Consider the following 20,885-nt stretch of genomic DNA (forward strand, 5'->3'; position numbering starts at 1 on the left):
ACTGAATCATCCATGTGATTTCGAACTAATTTGTTCTAATACTTCTAAGAGTATTGTTTGATTCTGTTGATAAGAATATTTAAATAAATGGTTCAATTTGTTATCTCAAATGGTAACTACTTATTAAGTATTAGACATAGGATTTCCGCCAAAGAATAACCTATCCTGTTTCTCTAAACTGTACAAAAAATCACCTATTTGTATTTACTTTATTATGTTGGTGGCAATGGCAGAGCATCCAATATCGGACGATTCTCAATACCGGTATTAAAATCCGATATTGGCTCTCAATACCGGAATTCCGGAATGAATACCGGTATTGATGTTGACCATTTAAAAGTCCTTTTTTATCATTTATAACATTTTTTGTTTGATGCTATATCTGTTTGTTACTATTCTTTATAAAAAAGTTCATTAAAAAAAAAATACAATTGCAGTTTAAGTAGTATATTCTTTATTCTATATTATATTCTTTATTGTATTCCAGACATGTTCATAATACATTAGGTACTACATCATTGTTTATAAAACGAAACGAAAATGAACCAATACCGGTATTTCAAACTCCTCTTCAATTCCAGTATTGGAATATCGTATAAATCGGGCCGATATTCCGGAGTTACGGTATACATACCGTAGTTGGAAGTATGAGTGTATAATACACCATGAGTCCACTTATGTTGGTAGCAGGGCATCCATTCAATATCGGACCATTCTCAATACTGGAATTAAAATCCGATATTGGCTCTAAATAACGGAATTCCGGCATTAATACCGGCATTGATATTGACCATTTAAAAAATCGTTATATTTTTTTTTATAACAATTATATCATATTTTTTGTTTGATGCTATATCTGTATAATTAAGTTCATTGAAACGCGAATGCGAAGCGGCGCGGCGTGGGGTGAATCAATCTTTTGTTACATATAGAAGTGTCCTACGTGGGCGATCTCGTTGCGACCGCGACCGCCGTGGGCCCGCCGCGCCGCTTCGCTTCTCGTTCGCGAGTTGTTCGCTTACGTAAGACGCTGCGTGAGTGTACATCATGACACATATGAGTAAGATGACGGAACGGAAGCGAGAGGAGAGGACAAAGAACAGGGGAGGTTCAGCTGGAGGTCGTTTTGCTAACTACGAGGAAACTTATCTAAAAATAATACGGTCATAGTTTTATTAATTATAAACATTATAAACTGAAAAACTCATACTCTTGATTTTCATAGAAAATAATTTAATTTGTTCTTAGGGTATAAACGTGATGTTAAAGTTAAGGGGCCTGTAGAGGGGCCACATTTTCACTGCAATATGTCCGGCAACTATTGGTGTCCCTCTCTTACTCACATGTTAGAGAAAGACACCAATAGTTGCCGGTCACATATTGCAGTGAAAATATGGCCAGTTTACAGGCCCCATTAGAAAAAGTCTGCAACGATTTTGATAGCAAACGCAGTAAAAGTGTTATTTTAAACGTCAAACTTCTATGAAATTATGTCGTATAAATAACACGTGCACTGCGTGTGCTATCAAAACCGTTGCAGACTTATCTTGGTCTATCTCTAGTAATTACTAACTAGTGTTGGTACTTGGTAAATAATTTCTAATCTCGGTTTTTTGTTTGAGTTTCGTAAACTTATCTATAATTCACTTGAGTCGTCTGTAAAAACTTGATTCCTGTCGCGAATCACATTACGATTACTTTAGGACTTGTTAAGGATCATAATGGTTTTATTTAGACACTAATATGTCTAATATTCATTATCTTAAAAATGTAGGAGTAGCCTCTTTTAACCATCTTTCTATAAGACTTGAATATTGTCTCTAGTGCGACTAATGATGACTTAAGAGGAAAGGTGACAGCCTTTTCTCCATACAGACGTAGTCCTCATTTTCCTCTCTTCATATTGACATTATGGAAGATATTTGTACATAGTTGGATGTGTTTTTACCATAGCTATGCCCCTACGTTTGACTTTTTTTGATTTTTTGATTATGGTATAAATTAGGAGCAAAAACAGATCATACATATTTTTAAATGCTCCTAAGTCTTATGATAATTAAAAATTCGAAAAAAAAACAAACGTAGGGGCATAGCTGTGGTTAATACAACAAATTGTGTCAAAATATTTTCAATAATGTTAATATCCAGAGAGGAAAATGGGGACTACGTTTGTATGAAAAGGCGATTTCGCGCGGGTCCTCCACTCACTCCGACAGTCGTCGGGCCTAGCTGAGTTTCTTTCTGGAGTCTTCTCGGCTAGGCTAGGTTGTAGCGAACCAGCGACAAAACTCCCATTAGCTCGATTCCCTTTACACCCTCAGATCAGGTTGAGACCGCTCAACCGATCTGCGCTGGAGCGAAAACTCTTTAGGAGCGTAAGCTTAAGAGCGTAGCAAAACCGTCTCGTGTGATGCGGAAGGGTCCTGGATTTTCCCCAGGCTACCATCCCCCCACACAGTCCTACCGCTCTAATTGCCCTAGGTGCAATAGAGCCCGTCAGGTTCAAAAAAAAAAAGCGGGTCCACCACTTTCGTCTTAAAAGCCTAAAAAGTCTTCAGCGCATACTTGTGAATTGTGAAAGATTGTCCAGATCTACTATTTTAATTACTCGAGTATATACCCACTCTATACTACTAGTTGCTCATAAATACATGTATGTTAATTTTCTTTACATTAAGTCTTAAACAATAATCAAGGTAGACAACTAGATACGTTAAAATGATATTTTATGCCTCTGTGGCGGTCGTGATCGCAACTGCAATCGAATAAACTACTACAAAATGACCAGTCGTCATCAGATATATCGAGCCGGCCGAGGTGCTCAAAAATATCTAAATCAGGGATGTAACGGATGTGGTTTTATCGGAACCAGAAACGGAATCTGAACCGAAAACGGAACCAGAACCAGAATCGGAATCTGATGCACCGCTCATACAAAATACAAAATTGTTTGTTTCAAATACAAATTGCCATATGATTTAGGTGATGGAGCCGCCCGGTAAGCAAAAAATTGCCTGTCGGGAGGTAATTTATAAAAACTAAAATAACAAAAATGACCATTTAGCTTACGAGTACGCGAAATTTTCACAAACTTATGATATTGTAACTTAAATAATATATAATAATAACTATAAATGCATGAAAACCCCCCGCCTCCGCGCTAAGCTTTGACATCCAAGTCAAAAGTAACGGAACCGAAACGGATGTGTAATACCAATCGGAAGGTCCGACTTAACGGAACCGGAACCGGAGCTTCGTAACATTGCTAATCTAAATACGCACTCTAGCGTCTTGACAATAGAGGCGTGTTCAGATATAAGTGAGTATTGGCCGCTCCGATATATCTGATGACGACCATACACTACCTTGGTCTGAATATAATCTATGGTCAAAACGTTAACCTCATTATGTTGGCACTGGTGCATGTAACCTTGAATATCGCACTGTCCTCAACTCCTCACTGAAAAATATCCGCCGGTCAACGAACGAGCGTTTCGGCGTGCGCAGTTGATCGCAAGACGCGCGCGGCTCTGAACGCCTGTTCGGATCGGACGTAAACAAAGACCTTTGTCTCGCGGAAATTAAAAAAAACCCGTGCGTGTTTTTTCGCGAAAGCGCGGGAAAGTTTTAGGTTGTTTGTCTATGGACTGGTATTGTTTTAAAGCGATTTTTTTTGTGTGTCAGGGGAGGTAAATTTAGGTATTTTTTCGCGATGGAGTCATGCTTTGCTGTTTGTTATTGTTACTATAAGAAATTAGTAAAATTAGAGTCAGACCAAGCTAGCTCGGCAGCGATTTTGAAGGTACAGACTGTGCAAGTATTATTTTAAACGTCATAATTTCATAGAAGTTTGACTTTTAAAATGGCACAGTCTGTTCTATCAAAATCGTTGCCGAGTTAGCTTGGGCTGACTAACAAATATTAATTTTTTCATTAATCTTATTGGAATTTAATATAATAAAAATACAATTAGAGTTTTGAATGATTTTGATGAATACAAAAGGTAATCACGGTCTATATCCCGGTCAATATAAGTCTTGTAATAAAAATACAATTGTTATGTTAATTAAATAATGTATTTAAGTGTGTTGTACAGGTCAATAGAGTAAATTCAAACGTCGGTTGTTGCACGTATCCAACCAAATTTTTAAATTCAAATTAGTTGAATACATTGACTTGGCTAGCAACAAACTACCTATTGTCTGAGATTAATGACTTAAGAATTTTGAAAAGCAAGCTTTTTGTCTCTGATCGATCTGTCTATTCAATTTAAATAATTCCCGCATAAACACCTTTCAAAATTGGAAATTTAAATATATTGAATAATGGAATTCATTTTTTTTCTTTTATTTTATTATTTAAATCATACTTTATTTTCACTTGCTAATTAGCTCAACGGAATTGAATGGCATATTTTTTAGTTTTCTTTACCACGAAGTGTTTTTAAAAACAGCAATTTATGATGCGACGAGTAAAATAATACTTAGCCAAAAATTAAAATAATGTAGTTTGTTAACTATTTATTATTATTACGATCTATTTATGTACATTTTACTATCACTATCTTATTTATTACTACTACATACCATTTTGTCAATATTATTGTTTACAACTTAGCAGAGACGCCATTCATTTATTACGTAAAGACGATTTTTGCTAGTTTTTGTCCTCCTCTCTCCCCTATGTAAGAAAAAATAAGAATAGGCTGACCCCCCCCCCCCCCCCTATATTACGTAAGAATCTAAAGAAAAAATAAAGGACATAAGTTCATAGAAATTAAAAAATCTCATCTTTGTGATCTTACGTAAGAAATATGAACCCTCCCCCTTGTAAGAACAAATAAGATATGCTCGACATCCTCCCCCCTAAATCGTCTTAAAGATCAAATTACCCATGCCTTTTACAGTCTGAATGACTTCTACAATATATAATTTAATTGACATCCAAAAAATAATTTTAATGTAACAATACTTATTAATATGATAAGGCTCACAATTGTAAAATTAATTGACATATTTGTACTTTAAATTAAATGTAATGTAACGTAAGCAACAAAATAATACATAATTTTACAGGGGATGCAAAACCGGTCTTTATTTTCTATTCGTAACCGGTTATAGGTTGTCACGCTATAACTAACCCGTAACCTAACTAACCGGTTTCATGACAACATGAAACCGGTTTTTCATTTCTTAGAAATAAATATTTTCCAGTAACTAGAAAAATAAATAAAGGCAAAAATCTTTAACGAATCAGATAAAAAAAACACGATTCAAGCCCCATCGCCTCTTTAAAGTCCTAAAAATTCTGAATAAGAAACATTTGACGATCTTTTTGTGAATTAATGATATTATAAACTGAAATAGATATCATACACCAAAAAAAAAGTGACGAAAAGTCCACCGGTGGCCGAGGCGGGAATCGAACCCGCGTCTTCAGCTTACGCGGCTAACGTCCTGACCACTAGACCACCCGGCCACGGCGGTACCCGTCCAAAATTCCCTGGTGTATGCTATCTTTGAATTGAAATGCTAGGCGCCTCTGATATCATTAATTAATTTGATTTGTTCCCGAGTTGAATTTGTGATATTTTTATGCAATTTCCAATAAATAAATACATCTATCTATCTAAGTGTTATAAACGGTTAAATTAGTCATAATAACCTCATAAGTTTTGTAAAATATTATTACATTGGGTAAAAAGTTCTGTAAATATTTAGAGTCGTGGATTCAGAGTATTCGGAGTACAGTCCTGGCGCAGTTCCAATGAACTTTTGCATGAAGATGTTTTTACGGTTCCGTATCCAAAGGGTAAAAACGGAACCCTGTTACTAAGAATCTACTGTCCGACTTCTGTCTGTCACCAGGCTGTATCTCATGAACCGTGATGTAGACAGTTAAAATTTCCACAAATGATGTATTTCTGATGCCGCTATAATTAAACAACAAATACTAAAAATTTAATTTGTACGGTACCCTCTGGGCGAGTCCGATTCGCACTTGTCCGGTTTTTTGTTTCTTGTTTCGGTGAATGAAATCATCGTAAGCAACATGTTTGCACATATCTATTAATAAAAATGGAGTTCATTAAACTTACTTTTAAAATCAGCAGTATAAGTAAAGGTTTGAAATGAAATTTACCAAAAGTTAATTCTAGAAAAGACAGTATTTTACTTTTATTGATGTAGAAAAACTGTGGCTTTTAAAAAGAAGTACTAGAAAAGGTATACGTTTTCTGATAGATCAGAAATAACCATCAGATAGATCGGGGCGGCCAAGGTGGGTATATATACAAATACCTGAACAATATTGTAATCAAGATATTAAAATCAGATATTTTTGAGCATCTTCGCCGCTCCGTGGTAGTGACTGTATACTTTACAAAATAACCGATATGCTAAGCGTTTCATTCTATACTGACAAAATAAAAACAATGGTAGATAACGTACGTTTTTATATTGACCATCGATTTCTTCTTACTTCGACAAATGATGAAGAATTTAATTAAAAGTTCCTTGCTTAAAAGACATTGTTGTTTTGCCACGTGCCTAATACGGGACTTACGGGAGCTGACCGATCGCTAAAAAGAAACAATGGCTTTTGCTTAACAGATTAGGGTCTTAGGCGTAAAAATCATTTGAGGAAATTCATAACTATAAACAACACTATTCTTGTTGATTAGGTCAATTGTAATTAGGTTAAATCGATTATAATTATCAAATATAATTTACTGTAATCAATTTAATTACGCACTATTGTTCTTGCAAAGAGACTCCATGGCCATCGTTGTTCGTTTCCCAGAAACCTCCCAATTTTCTGGCGCCATACCAGAATAACTAACTCAGTGATTCAGTGATGTATTCCAACATGGCGGTTACAGTGACAGACGCGAGAACCGTCAAGTGAGTGACGCAAGATGTCACCGGACAAACGCAAAAGGAGGAGAGAAGATAGAAAAAAAAGGACTTGCCGTTAGTTTTTAATAAAGTATAATATAACAATGATCTCACAGTATTTATAGTGCTCAAGCTTAAGACTGATAAACTTTTTAATACGGAAACTTGCAAAAGAAACCATGATCGCGTTAAAGAAACTGTACGGTGACGAGTTGCTTCGTCTGGCTCTAGTCTTGAGTCTTCTCAAAGTGGATCCGAACGACTATTTAGAATCGGAGACTCAGCAGCTCTTAGCTGGGCTCCACATCTCCAATGGATCCGACTGGGGAGACCAGGAAGCGAGAACTCTCATCAGACCAAGATTCGTCCACCCGAAATCTCTAGACAACATACTGATCAACTACGAAACACAACTTTTCGAGGAATTGAACTCGCTAGGTCGATACGGGAGTTCGTTCAGCGAAAACAATATACAGTGGAATAATCGGGGGCCTGTTTTGCATACATACTTAGTGAATAATGTGGCGACCGACACAGTAGTACCCGAGCTCGCGGCGGCGAACGACACGAGCGACGGCGTGTCCGCCGACGACAATGTCGCACAAGAGGTCAAAGTTGAGGACGTAGAGAGAGAAACACCTGACGTCGTCGTCACACTCTCCGCTGACTATTTTAACAACAGAACAGAAGAAGCAGAACACACGAAACCTGATGCTTCTGATGAAGAAGACACAAAAGTTGATGTCTTGGAAGCTTTCGATGAAACGTCTAGCAGGAGAGCGGAAGCGGACATCTTTGAAGAAATAGCGACACGCACTTTTGATGTCAACGACTTCTTCCAATCTGAAGAGATGCAGATCAAAAAGGAACCCGAAGATGTGTTGGAGGTCAGAGTTAAGAAGGAACAGGAAGACCTGTACGATGATAATGCTATGGACGAATACGTTCCTTACTTCACAGCTAAAGCAGATAAATTCCAATTCGGTGACCCTAACTCTGTATTTGACCAAAACGTTGCTGATCTTCAAGACTATGGCGACATTTTCGAAGACGTAAAAGAACTGAGAAACTTGGAATATCTAGATGTGAAACAGCAGCAGGATAACCTAGAACAGTATCTCATGGAAAACACGCCTTTAGATTCCGAAGTGTATCAGCCGATGTTTGACGATGACGAGCTAGTGTTGAACGTGAAGAGGGAGCGAGCCAGCACGAGTTTCACGTCGGCTAGTTCCAGTGGTGTGAGTGAGATGGATGTGGCGTCGCCGCCGCCGAACGTGAAGCTGGAGCCTGATGAGGGGCATCACAGTGGAGACGAGCTCACGCAAGAGGTGAGTTTTAGCGTAATTGAAAACTAACTTTGTGTCGTTGGATTTAGGTTCGTAATTGAATGAACGCCGCAATAGGGTATTTGACCACTAGTCAAATCAATTTCTTTTTTCGAATTGTCAAAACGATTTTGCTACTATGGAATTCATATGAAACACTAACATGTGACGTCACAATCAAATTACCTACTATTTATAGTTTTATACGGGTAATATAAATTGTCTAAAAATAACTGCTACGTTTCTCTATTAATCTTCTGGTGCTTTATTTCATACATGGTTTAAAATTTAAAATAATTTATTTTAAATACAGTCAAATAATAATGTTTTCATGCAAATTCGTTTTAACAAGTGATAAATTTTAAACATCGAACATCTTTTTATTCGAAATTCGATTTCTATTTTTTGGTTGAAAGTACACGTTATTCAAATGAGAAGATGTCTATTTCGTTTCGTAAATGCATTAGTACTGCGTATTTTTTGGCTTTTCGAAATTCTCAAGTTTTATTAGAAATCTACGTATAAATCTAGGTATAATGAACCTTATTTTGAGCGCTATGGAATTGTTTTTCCGTTTTTGTTGTTGAAATGATGGTTGTGCGATATTATAATTGTAAAGTACGTTTAACATTTGACACCTTTGCGTTGGTATGAATAATTTAGATCGTACGATTCGAATTGGGTTTAGCGAGTTCTTTTTTAGGGTTCCGTACCCAAAGGGTAAAAACGGGACCTTATTACTAAGACTCCGTCTGTCCGTCTGTCTGTCTATCACCAGGCTGTATCTCATGAACCGTGATAGCTAGACAGTTGAAGTTTTCACAGATGATGTATTTCTGTTGCTGCTACAACAACAAATACTAAAATGTACGGAACCTTCGGAGCGAGTCCGACTCGCACTTGTCCGGGTTTTCAAGCAACATGCCATATATAATATCGGCCTAGCACCCTTCTCCCTTACACACACTTATTAGAAAGAGATACTTGATCAATGACATACATGACTATGCCAATGACCTACATAGCTACCCTCTTGGTCTTTACACCATAAGGCGACTTACTAAGACTCCGCTGTCTCTCTGTCTGTCTGTCTGTCCGTCTGTCACCAGGCTGTATCTCACGAACCGTGATAGCTAGACAGTTGAAATTTTCACAGATGATGTATTTCTGTTGCCGCTATAACAACAAATACAAAAAAAAAACAGAATAAAATAAATATTCAAGTGGGGCTCCCATACAACAAACGTGATTTTTTGCCGTTTTTTTGCGTAATGGTACGGAACCCTTCGTGCGCGAGTCCGACTCGCACTTGGCCGGTTTTTTTTTAGTTTTGCGAGTAACTTATTCGATACATTTATGGACCTACTACTTACTAGCTTTTGCCCGCGACTTCGTCTCCGTGGAATTAGTAATTTGGGTTCCTTAATTTTTAAACAAATAGTCTTTTAAACTCACCCCCAAATTGATTCACTCTATAAATCCCCCCCCCCCCCATTTTTACACCCTTAAGGAATGATTTCGGGGATAAAAATTATTCTATATACTTTCCCACAGCTCAAACTATCCCCATACCAAGTTTCATCTCAATCGGTATAGCGGTTATTGATTCCCCATACAAATTTCCAACCCCCTTTTCACCCCCTTGGTGTTCTTGTCCTTCCCCGGGACTTAAAATATCTACTGTACCTATACCAAATTTCAACTAAATCGGTTCAGCAGTTTAAGCGTGAAGAGGTAACAGACAGCCAGACAGAGAGACACACTTTCGCATTTATAACATTAGCAAAGAGGATATAATAGGATAGAGCGGTACTGTCATAGTAAATTTTGAAGCCACAGTAAATTCACTGCCATCTATTACGATGCGAAACACGATTAAAACTAAAAAATAAAAATATCAAAAAATTTATTTATATATGGATAAATGATTTTTTTTATTTGCAATATTTGCATTAATTATTTTTATATTATTTTGACCCATGTTCTTTCACTGATATGCGTTAAAAATGTTAAATAACGAACGAAACCGTCAACGCTATCTATACGAGTGTAGGCCAAAGGTAGTGGCGCCATCTGATCGAGAATCAAATTTTCTTGATTTTCGAGGCACGGTTTTTCCTTAGACTATTTATATCCATCTATTACGGAGTTATATCTATCTTTGCGTGAACTGTAGAGGGCACTTGCTTAGGCGTGAAGTGTCAATATACCATTTTATGTTTCCGATACAGGCCACAAGATGGCAGACCCTCCAACGCACACACCTACCAGTTGTGACTTGTGACCTACATCGCCACCATGGCCTTACTAGGTATCGATCCGCTCACCTTGCTGTGACATATGTTTTGCATACGGTAAGGCTTAAGGCTTAACCACCTGGTTCATTTATAGACTAGCGACCCGCCCCGGCTTCACGCGGGTTACACAAAAACATTCCTCATGAATCACTCTATTGATAGGTGAAAACCGCATGAAAATCCAATTTAATTCTTAACAGATTAATTCTTAACGACCCAGAGGCCGTGAGTTCAAGTCTCACCCAAACAGTATTTTTTCTACTTAAATTTATTCTAGCATCATTCGCAGTGTTCGCAGACGTTTCTGCTTGTTAAAAATTAAATGGGGCATTTTCTATGAAAAGGGACCTTATTGTCGAAGGCGCTTACGCCGCACAGCGTCGCGCGGCATTGTATTTATATCGGAGCATCGTTTATAATGGCGTAAGCGCCATCGACAATAAGGTCCCTTTTTATACAAAATACCACAAATTAATATGGCTTACACACATCGTAACTGGTAAATTTCCAATATGACTTGAAACTCCGGTAACCGTTTAAGAAGTGTAATGCTCTTACGATAGATGTCGCGCGCTGTCCCCTAGACCCTATGGTGGAAAGATTCGCTGGCTATGGATGAGGTCTTGGTGGCTCAGATGGCAGAGCGCTGGAGTATCCAGAGGCCGAGATTTCAAGTCTGACCCAAGAAATTTTTCCACTTAAATTTATTCTAAGCATGAAAATCCGTTCACTAGTTTTTAATTCATTGCGAACATACATACACATAGACAGACGCGGCGGGGGACTTGTTATATGAGGTGTAGTGATAATATAGGTATTGCACTATCGGAATAGGCTATGCAATCTAAGCATTTATTAATTACCCTCAGGTAATGCGGCCAAATCCGTCTGCGGAAATTCCTTAAAATTGTAAAACTTAACTAACTATAAACTCGCGTTTTGTACAGTCGCCATCAGATATATCGGAGCGCCCAAGGTGCTCACAAATATCTGAACACGCCTCTATTGTCAAGGTGTTAGAGTGCGTGTTCAGATATTTTGAGCACCTCGGGCGCTCTGATATATCTGATGGCGACTGTACACATAATTAATGTCATTACCGGGTCTAAAGCGATTAAATTTCATTATTTTACCTTTTTTCCGACGTTTTGTTCTATAGTTGGGCATAGTTGTTGACTGAGTGAAGCGAACAATGTGTTCGAATGTCCGGATGCTCTCATCTAAGCATTTCTCAACCGATTCTCGTGAAATTTTATGAGCAGGTTCAAGAATTAGGTAATTTTTGGATAATTTTCAAAATGGCGGAGCCATGGGAATTTGCGTGCTCTGTAGCGCACAGAGCAATTCAAAAATCAAGGAGGTTCTAAAACTTCTAACGCGTGCTCGATGATTTCAAGGCACCAAGCCTACGCGCATTAAAGGCTGCGCGGGAGTCGACGACCGGTTAAAAACCCCAAACTGACGCTAATTGCGAATTTGGCTACGCGCGCGAAACCATAACAATAACGAGTTTTACAATTTTTGGTTTAAACTTATTTGTGGTATTTTCTATAAAAAGGGAAAGGTCCCTTTTTATAGAAAATACCACAAATTTTCGATGGCGCTTACGCCATTATTAACGATGCTCCGATATAAATACGATGCCGCGCGAAGCTGTGCGGCGCGGCGTTAGCGCCATCGACATGGTCCCTTTTCATAGAAAATGCCCCATTTATGCTATCTCTCGCGTGGAATGATAGTCCCTATGCGATGCGAAGCGATGCTCATTTAATTTAAATTAGCGACTGAAACTTGACTGTATCATATCGCTCAAAAAATTGCACCTAAACGCTTTATTAAACAAAGTCGGGTATTCTGTACCCTACAAGGCCGGAGGTGAATGTTCGTGGCTAGACGGCGCGAGCGATGCTCCCTCTTCTACCTTCGTATTGATTTTGGGACTTTTGGGAGTCTGCTTCCATTACAGTAACCTAGTACTAGTATCAGTCCAGTAAAGACTACTGACAACAGTGACAACCATGGTGATTCCATATCATTATGTTCCATCATTGTATATACCCATGTTCTACAGACAATAAACGAATTATGAATTATGAACCCCATACGCGTGTAGATGACGCTAAATATTATTATTATTATTTTCATTTTAAATTTGCTTATGAAACGGTTAATTACAAATATGACCTGTAGAGGGTGTAGACATTGTGGACCCATTGACATTTTGGATATTGCATTTCACCACGGTGACCGGTGCGACAATTGTCGACATCACTGTTGTTGACGTCACAGGCCTCCATGGGCAACGGTTACGGTTTACCATCGGGCGGGCCGTATTCTTGTTTGCCACTATCATTGTATTATTTAAAAGAAAAAAAATATTATATCGGCAAAAAACAGGCAAGTTTATGACGATGATGATGACAATTGTCACAAGATAAGAATCTTCGGTAATACTTGACAGGAAATGAGTTCTGTGTCGGAATTTCATGATATATATATGCTTCGCAAAATAAATAAATAATAATAATTTATTGGCTATATAATGGAGTTTTTTAATTAAACTGTTGGTGGCAAACAAACACACCGCCCGTCCGATGGTAAGCGGTTACCGTAGCCTATGCAGGCCTGTGACGTCAGTAACAGTGATGTCGACAATTGTCGCACCTGTCACCGTGGTGAAATAGGGGCCTGGTGTAAGACATTCTGACATTGGGGCATCATAACATCCGGACTTTTGGACTTTCTAACATCGAGGCATTATCTTAAATTCCGACTAATTGACAATGGACATTATGACACTTAGCTTTTCCGACATACTTATTGTACACAACTACACATATGCCCCTAAAGATTTGTGTTATCTCTACTCGGAAAGACGAGCTTTTTCGATCCTAATAGGAGAAAAAAGAGTTCTAAAATAACCGTAAGGTTTTCGTTCTGTTATTCCATTACCGTCTTACATAGGTTATGAAAAATAGTGATAAATGTGTGGTGTGTACACGGTACACATAGTCAAACCCATAGTTAATTTCTGTTATATCCTTTTCTTACAAATACATAAAATCAAAACAAAAAACCGGCCAAGTTCCGTACCATTATGCAAAAAACGAAAAAAATAACACGTTTGTTGTATGGGAGCCCCACTTAAATATTTATATTATTCTGTTTTTAGGGTTCCGTACTCAAAGGGTAAAAACGGGACCCTATTACCATAGAGTAACTTATACTAGAGCGGTACTGTCATAGTAAATTTTGTAACCCCATTCAAAATTCACTGCCATCTGTCGACACACTTTAAAACTAAAAATGAAGATTTATAAAAATACGATAGAATGTATTTAAATATAGATAAATGATTTTTTTTATTTGCATTAATTATTTTTATGATTTTGACCCATGTTCTTTCACTGATATGCGTTAAAATTGTTAAATAACAAAGGAAACCGTCAACGCCACCTATACGACTGTAGGCCAAAACTAGTAGCGCCCTCTGAACGAGAATCAAATTTTCTTGATTTTCGAGGCACGTTTTTACCTTAGACTGTATCTATCTATTACGAGTTATATCTATCTTTGCTATTACTAAGACTCCGCTGTCCGTCTGTCACCAGGCTGTATCTCATGAACCGTGATAGCTGGACAATTGAAATTTTCACAGATGATGTATTTCTGTTGCCGCTATAACAACAAATACTAAAAAATATAATATGTATAATATAATATGTTTTTAAGTGATGCACCTCGTTTGTAATGTTTTTTTTTTGTATATTGTAAATACTTGTTGTATCTTGTTGTGTAGCATGTGAGCGTGGTATGTAAACTGTAAGCTTGTGTTGTATTAATAAACACTAGTATGGAACCCTCGGTGCGCGAGTCCGACTCGCACTTGGCCGGTTTTTCAGATCGGGGGTCGTATTTTAGTTTACAGTGCTCTGGCTGCACTGCCCTCAAAGATAGATATAACTCCGTAATAGATGGATACAGTCTTAAGGAAAAAACGTAACCACAGTAAATTCACTGCCATCTATCGACACACTTTAAAACTAAAAATGAAGATTTATAAAAATACGATAAAATGTATTTAAATATGGATAAATGATTTTTTTATTTGCATTAATTATTTTTATATGATTTTGACCCATGTTCTTTCATTGGTATGCGTTAAAATTATAAATAACAAACGAAACAGTCAACGCCCTCTATACGAGAGTAGGCCAAAACTAGTGGCGCCATCTGATCGAGAATCAAATTTTCGTGATTTTCGAGGCACGTTTTTTCCTTAGACTGTATCCATCTATTACGGAGTTATATCTATCTTTGCTGCCCTTCACACGTGTTCCACAGATCAATTTGCTGTAATAAATATTGCCGTAAATTGTATAGTGTTAGTTTTATTGCCAATTTGCCAAACTCATATTTAGTGCACGTGCCCACGTGGCGTCCGGAAATAGAGTTGTAAACAAAGATGGCTGCCGCTAAGGGCAACCTGTAGACTCCGTACGTTCACTAAATATATATAAGATGATTTCACTTGTTGATATGGATTGGAACAAAGAATAACTTCATGTGTTGCTCTGTAAACAAAGATTTATTATTTTATAATACACGGTTTAATTTTAACCCACACTGTATGTACTAATACTAACAATACCGACCTGTAAACAAAGAAACGACATTTAAAGTTTGTTCCTGCTTCAGTCACTCCTTTCTCAATAACAAATTACAAAATTATAACGGCGATAGTTTAAAGCGGCATTGCAATCTAAGTACATAACCTCACTTCACAATTTTGACGTATGACGTATGACGTGTGACACAGACAAAAGTGACAGGTCAAAGCAAAGTATGGCCACATTAAAAAAGTAAACGATATCGTTTATTTTTTTACATATATATACAGGCGCTTATTGCAACATGCTGACAATTGTCCCAACTACCAAACTAAGTCGAGTAAGCTTCACTCTTTCGACTAGGTCGAAAAACAGTCGTATGATAGATGTCTCGTTATCAAAAAGCCGTATAAAAGCAACTCTCTCGACTGTTTAATATTGAACGCTTTTATCGCATAAACTTGTCGAGTAAACGTGCTCTCGACCAACTCATATCGCTTTTACTCGATAATTGTATAAAGGTATCTCTCAATCGCCCTCTTACGACTGATATGTCGTATGAAGGTTGTACAAAGGTAATCAAATTGCTAATTTGTCATCAAAACAGCTTTTATAGCGCCATTTTTCGACATTCAGTTCTTACCAGGGCTCGGAACCGGTATTTTTTAAAAACCCCGAAATAGCCCAATATTTTGAATTTTTTTATGCTCATTACGTAGGACTGAATCATGTATTTAGGAAACAAATTTGCATTATTAAAACGTCCCATTAAAAATGATATTATAAACAAAAGAACGAAAAAGAACGTAATAATACCGGTATTTTTGTATGGAGCAAATACCGGTTTCCGACCCCTGGTTCTTACAGCACAATTGCTGAGTAAAAGCGGTTCATTCAACAAAATAGTCGTATAATGGCTGTTTGCAAGACTTTCTTTCGACTTGAATATTGAGGTTGAGTTTTATAAGGTGTAGCGATAGTTAGTCGTTACACTAACAAACGTAATTGATTACGTACTAATCGTACTACTATCGATTTGACCTCTTATCGTATCGCTATCACTCGTCGATCGCGTGCTATGTAGATAAATTAGTGAGTCACCATGCATGCGCGTTATTTGAAGCTATATCTATTATTGTATATACGGTGGCTAAAAAAATAAATGCATTTCCGTTGCCAGGGAGGTTTTGGGATTATACTGAGCAACTTTTACTATGCATACTTAATCCATACTAATATTATAAATGCGAAAGTCTGTCTGTCTGTCTGTCTGTCTGTGTGTTACCTCTTCACGCCTAAACCGCTGAACCGATTTAGTTGAAATTTTACGTCCCGGGGAAGGACATAGAATACTTTTTATCCCAGAACTCACCCCTCAAGGGGGTGAAAAGGGGGGTGGAAATTTGTATGGGGAATCAATAACCGCTGAACCGATTTAGATGAAACTTGGTATGGGGATAGTTTGAGCTGTGGTTAATGATATAGAACAACTTTTACCTCCGAAATCATCCCTTAAGGGTGTAAAAAATACCCAAATTACTAATTCCACGCAGACGAAGTCGCGGGCAAAAGCTAGTATTATAAATGCGAAAGTCTGTCTGTCTGTGTGTTACCTCTTCACGCTTAAACCGCTGAACCAATTTAGTTGAAATTTGGCGTAGGTATAGTTTGAGTTCCGGGGAAGGACATAGGATAGTTTTTATCCCGAAAATCATCCCTTAAGATGGTGAAAAGCGGGGTGGAATCATGGTGGAATTGAGATAATTAATGAGTTGCCTAATATTTGTGTGCATATTATGCTCAAATTGAATGATTGCTATAAGACTTTCTCCAGGCGCTATTCTTACTCTAGCTGGGGTTACTAAGTCCACGCAGACGAAGTCGCGGGCAAAAGCTAGTAATAAATATTTTTTATATTGCGGAAATGGAAGAGTATAGAGAGATGACCACACGATGACATCGTTCGCTACGGTGCGAATGATGGGCATCTTGGCTAGGCACCCAGAGTACGTAGCCAACGTAACGTGCCAATCGTTACCGCTCCGTAGCGTAGTCATCTCTCTATCACTCTTCCACATTAGTGTGACACTACAGGGACTGAGTACACGTAGACAACGTACGCAATGCGTTTCGACCATATATAGACATAGTATATACAAGTAGTTATAGACGTGCCACCGAGCGACCGGGGGTAAGAGAAAGAATATTCATATAAATCTTGGGCAGCATAGGATTTTTTCTCTTTCACTCTTATAAATTTCGGTATTTCGCCATCGCCACCTATGATGCCACGGTGGCATTGCCACCCGGTCGGTGATAAGGACAAAGCATGACACTATTTTCTCTTTCCTCTTATAGGAATCGCAATAAGACTATCTTTCTCTATCAAAGAGTGTCAGGCCCTTGGTTTTGACAATCCGAACCTGAAATTTGTATGCTGGGGAACACACACAGTTGCGTAACTATGCCAACTATGTTTCCAAGCATACAAATATCAGGGTACAAAGATCATACGCATTGCATACGTTTGTACGTGGGTTTACGTTTTTAAACTTTTTACTTCTAAACATAGAGTAACTTATACTAGAGCGGTACTGTCATAGTAAATTTTGTAACCCCAGTAAATTTACTGCCATATGTCGACACACTTTAAAACTAAAAATGAAGATTTATAAAAATACGATAGAATGTATTTAAATATAGATAAATGATTTTTTTTATTTGCATTAATTATTTTTATGATTTTGACCCATGTTCTTTCACTGATATGCGTTAAAATTGTTAAATAACAAACGAAACCGTCAACGCCATCTATACGACTGTAGGCCAAAACTAGTAGCGCCCTCTGAACGAGAATCAAATTTTCGTGATTTTCGAGGCACGTTTTTTCCTTAGACTGTATCCATCTATTACGGAGTTATATCTATCTTTGCTTCTAAATGACACCCTTCGTTTTAAATTTTAATATTGAGAAAACATATAAATATAAACAGAAACTGCTCAACTTAAGGGAAACTCAACTTTTATTAATGTGAAGGTATTTTGTTTATGTTGGCCAACCTGCATGTGCTAAAAACCCGTATATGATGTCGACGCCGCAGTGACCTAGATTTTACCGATTCAACCAACAGCCTTATAAATTATAAATAACATTTGTTCCATTTTACGTGTTTTTTAATAATTGCGAACATGATTGAGACAAAATTCTGCAATTAAGTGCACAAGTGGTCCTAAAACTGAGTGTTTTATAACACTTCCAAGCCCGTAATAAACAATATTGTGAAATTATCATGATTCACACAAAATGAGCTCAAGATCACCAGTTTGAGCTCAAAGCGGCTTTAGCTTAAAGTATTTTAGACTAAAATAACAGCGTTTTCTTATCAAGTAGGCACCCGACACCCGACGTCTATATTTACTCTTATTTCAATTGCGAACAACCTTGCATAGCCTTGACCGAATGACCGCATCCGACCTCCCGAAAATTTACAGTTTATTTTACATGCGGCCAAATTTGGAACTAACGCTACACCATACATTTAAACGATTAATGTGCGACAGTGGCGCTGCGCTTGGAGGTATGGTGATTGTACTAGGAATTGTACAAATGTATCTATGCGTGCGGAAAACTTTGGAACTGAACATTGTTCACACGATATTTTTTGTAATTGTTTGATAGTGGCGCCGTGGTTACATGTAGTTTATTGTTGCATGTTCTGGAAGTCTAGTCTGGTTGAGGAGCTGTATACAACGCCATCTGGTGATGATCTTCCGAAGCTTGCTTGGATATTTTGAATTTGTAATTTGAAGACTTCAATGGAAAATTCTAAAATGTGATGCTTGTTAGCCTTGTCCCAAATCAACATCGACAAAGTTACGTATGATAAGGTTAGATACATGAAAATGCAGGAAAATGTAGCAATTTTATGGGTAGTAAAAAAACAAGTGTGGGGCTTGCGATAGTAATTTGCTAATAAATTATATTTAATATATTTTTATTGATATTCATGTCACATACACGTTTCTAACCCTTAGTTATAGTTATATTATAATTTATAAGTAAGATGAATTCGGTGAACGTTCGAATCGTTTTTCCGAAATTCACTTATAATTCGAATATTAGAGTTTATAGTCCATTTATAATTCGAAATTGCCCGAATTCAACTACGAATACTACACACTGCGACAATTGTTTGACAACTTTGTTTAAGTTGGTAGGTACATAAATTGTTTAAAACAATACGACGTATTTTAAATCACTACACTAAACTTGTAAATTACATTCAAATAATAGTAAATTCGTATCTGCGTACCAAGCAACACATTGTTTTTGCCATTTAGTGAAGTTTATACTTGTTTATTTATACTTTCATTTATCGCAGAGGTGAATGTTCGTTCGTATAAAGATGGCGTCTTGTATATTATCTTGTTTCTAGTATGTATATTTCTTTAATTATCTTATAGCTTAATGCTCCACGTGAAACGCAAAATTTACATAATAATTATCGAAGTACCTTATGCTTCTAGGCTTTACAGCGCCCTCTAACGATGTTTGATGTTAACATTCTTAGCGCCAGTGTTAGTGCCCTCTAGCGTTGAGTAGCGGCGTTTGTTAGCGACTGAGCTCGTAGTTTTGAATTTGGTTCAGCTCGTAGTGCAAGTAGGTTTCATCGTGTTGTATCATATTTGTAATAGATGGCGCTTTTATTAATATTCACTTAGTTATTACAATAAGTTCAGAGATGGCGTTTTAATCAAAGTTTGCATATGTTAGATGTCGTTGATATGGTTGATTAAGTACAAACAAAGATAGCTGGATACAGTCTAAGGAAAAACGTGCCTCGAAAATCAAGAAAATTTGATTCTCGAACAGATGGCGCAACTAACTTTGGCCTACTCTCAAATAGATGGCGTTGACGGTTTCGGTTGTTATTTAACAATTTTAACGCATATCAGTGAAAGAACATGGGTCAAAATCATATATAAATAATTATTGCAATCGCGCCATCTGAGCGAGAATCAATTTTTATTGATTTCCGAGGCATGTTTCTTCCTTAGACTTTATGCATCTTAGCCACCGTGTATAAAAAACCGATCATAACATTCGTAACTAACTGTATACATATAAATACCTACGCATTGACATCGCCAGTACATGACCAGTACATGAAAGCCTATGTACATGTAACACACAAGCCCCCAACCCGCACAAAAAGCGCGGCGGATTATCTCGGGACCTCGGGGCCCCGCTGCGACGTGATACCATCGCGTTAGGGTTCCGTAAGAGAGGAGGGAACCTTTAATTATCTCTGTTAACTCAATAGAGTCGGAGCACGCTAAGTTTTCATACCAAATTACTAAATGGGCATTTTTTCTTTAGTGATGCACTGGACTTTTTTTTAGGATATGTAAAGTTAATGTTATTTGTGCCCAGAATCATGAGCTTATTCCATGCTCCTAGGAAAGAAACAATGTCTTAAAATTTTCATACATTTTTACGTACTTTCCATTTTGTTACCGCCGTACTCGGCCGTGCATAGTGTTTGAAAAATGGTAACGGAAAACCACCGTTGGTAACGGAATGGAAAAATAAAACTTGGGACGCTTTTATCCTCCTAGTAGGAACGAAGGAGCTCGTGATTACATTTACCTATGTTGAAAAAAAGTCCAGTGCATCAATCACTACAGAAAAAATGCCCAAATACTACGTCAAGTATGGAGCTTATAGGGATATTTTTGCGATTTATGCGTTCT

At 37.4% G+C, this 20,885-nt stretch overlaps 1 protein-coding gene and 1 non-coding gene across 4 annotated transcripts in view; one reads left to right on the forward strand and one right to left on the reverse strand.

Moving 5' to 3' along the window:
• Positions 1-20,885, forward strand: part of LOC134753392 (segmentation protein cap'n'collar-like) — a 169,695-nt gene that overhangs the window by 39,358 nt on the left and 109,452 nt on the right. For 2 of the 3 annotated variants that reach the window (XM_063689279.1, XM_063689280.1), the window contains exon 2: positions 6,802-8,227. The exons of the other annotated variant lie outside the window; for it this stretch is intronic. In XM_063689279.1, coding sequence (XP_063545349.1) covers positions 7,076-8,227 — 1,152 coding nt within the window. In that variant the 5' untranslated portion in view covers positions 6,802-7,075. The remainder of the gene's footprint in view (positions 1-6,801; positions 8,228-20,885) is intronic. 3 annotated transcript variants of the gene reach the window in all.
• Trnat-cgu (transfer RNA threonine (anticodon CGU)) lies at positions 5,407-5,478 on the reverse strand. The gene has a single exon. It is a non-coding gene; the product is annotated as a tRNA-Thr (tRNA).

This window comes from Cydia strobilella, chromosome 26, assembly GCF_947568885.1.
Source record: "Cydia strobilella chromosome 26, ilCydStro3.1, whole genome shotgun sequence".
NCBI classification, from domain to species: domain Eukaryota; kingdom Metazoa; phylum Arthropoda; class Insecta; order Lepidoptera; family Tortricidae; genus Cydia; species Cydia strobilella.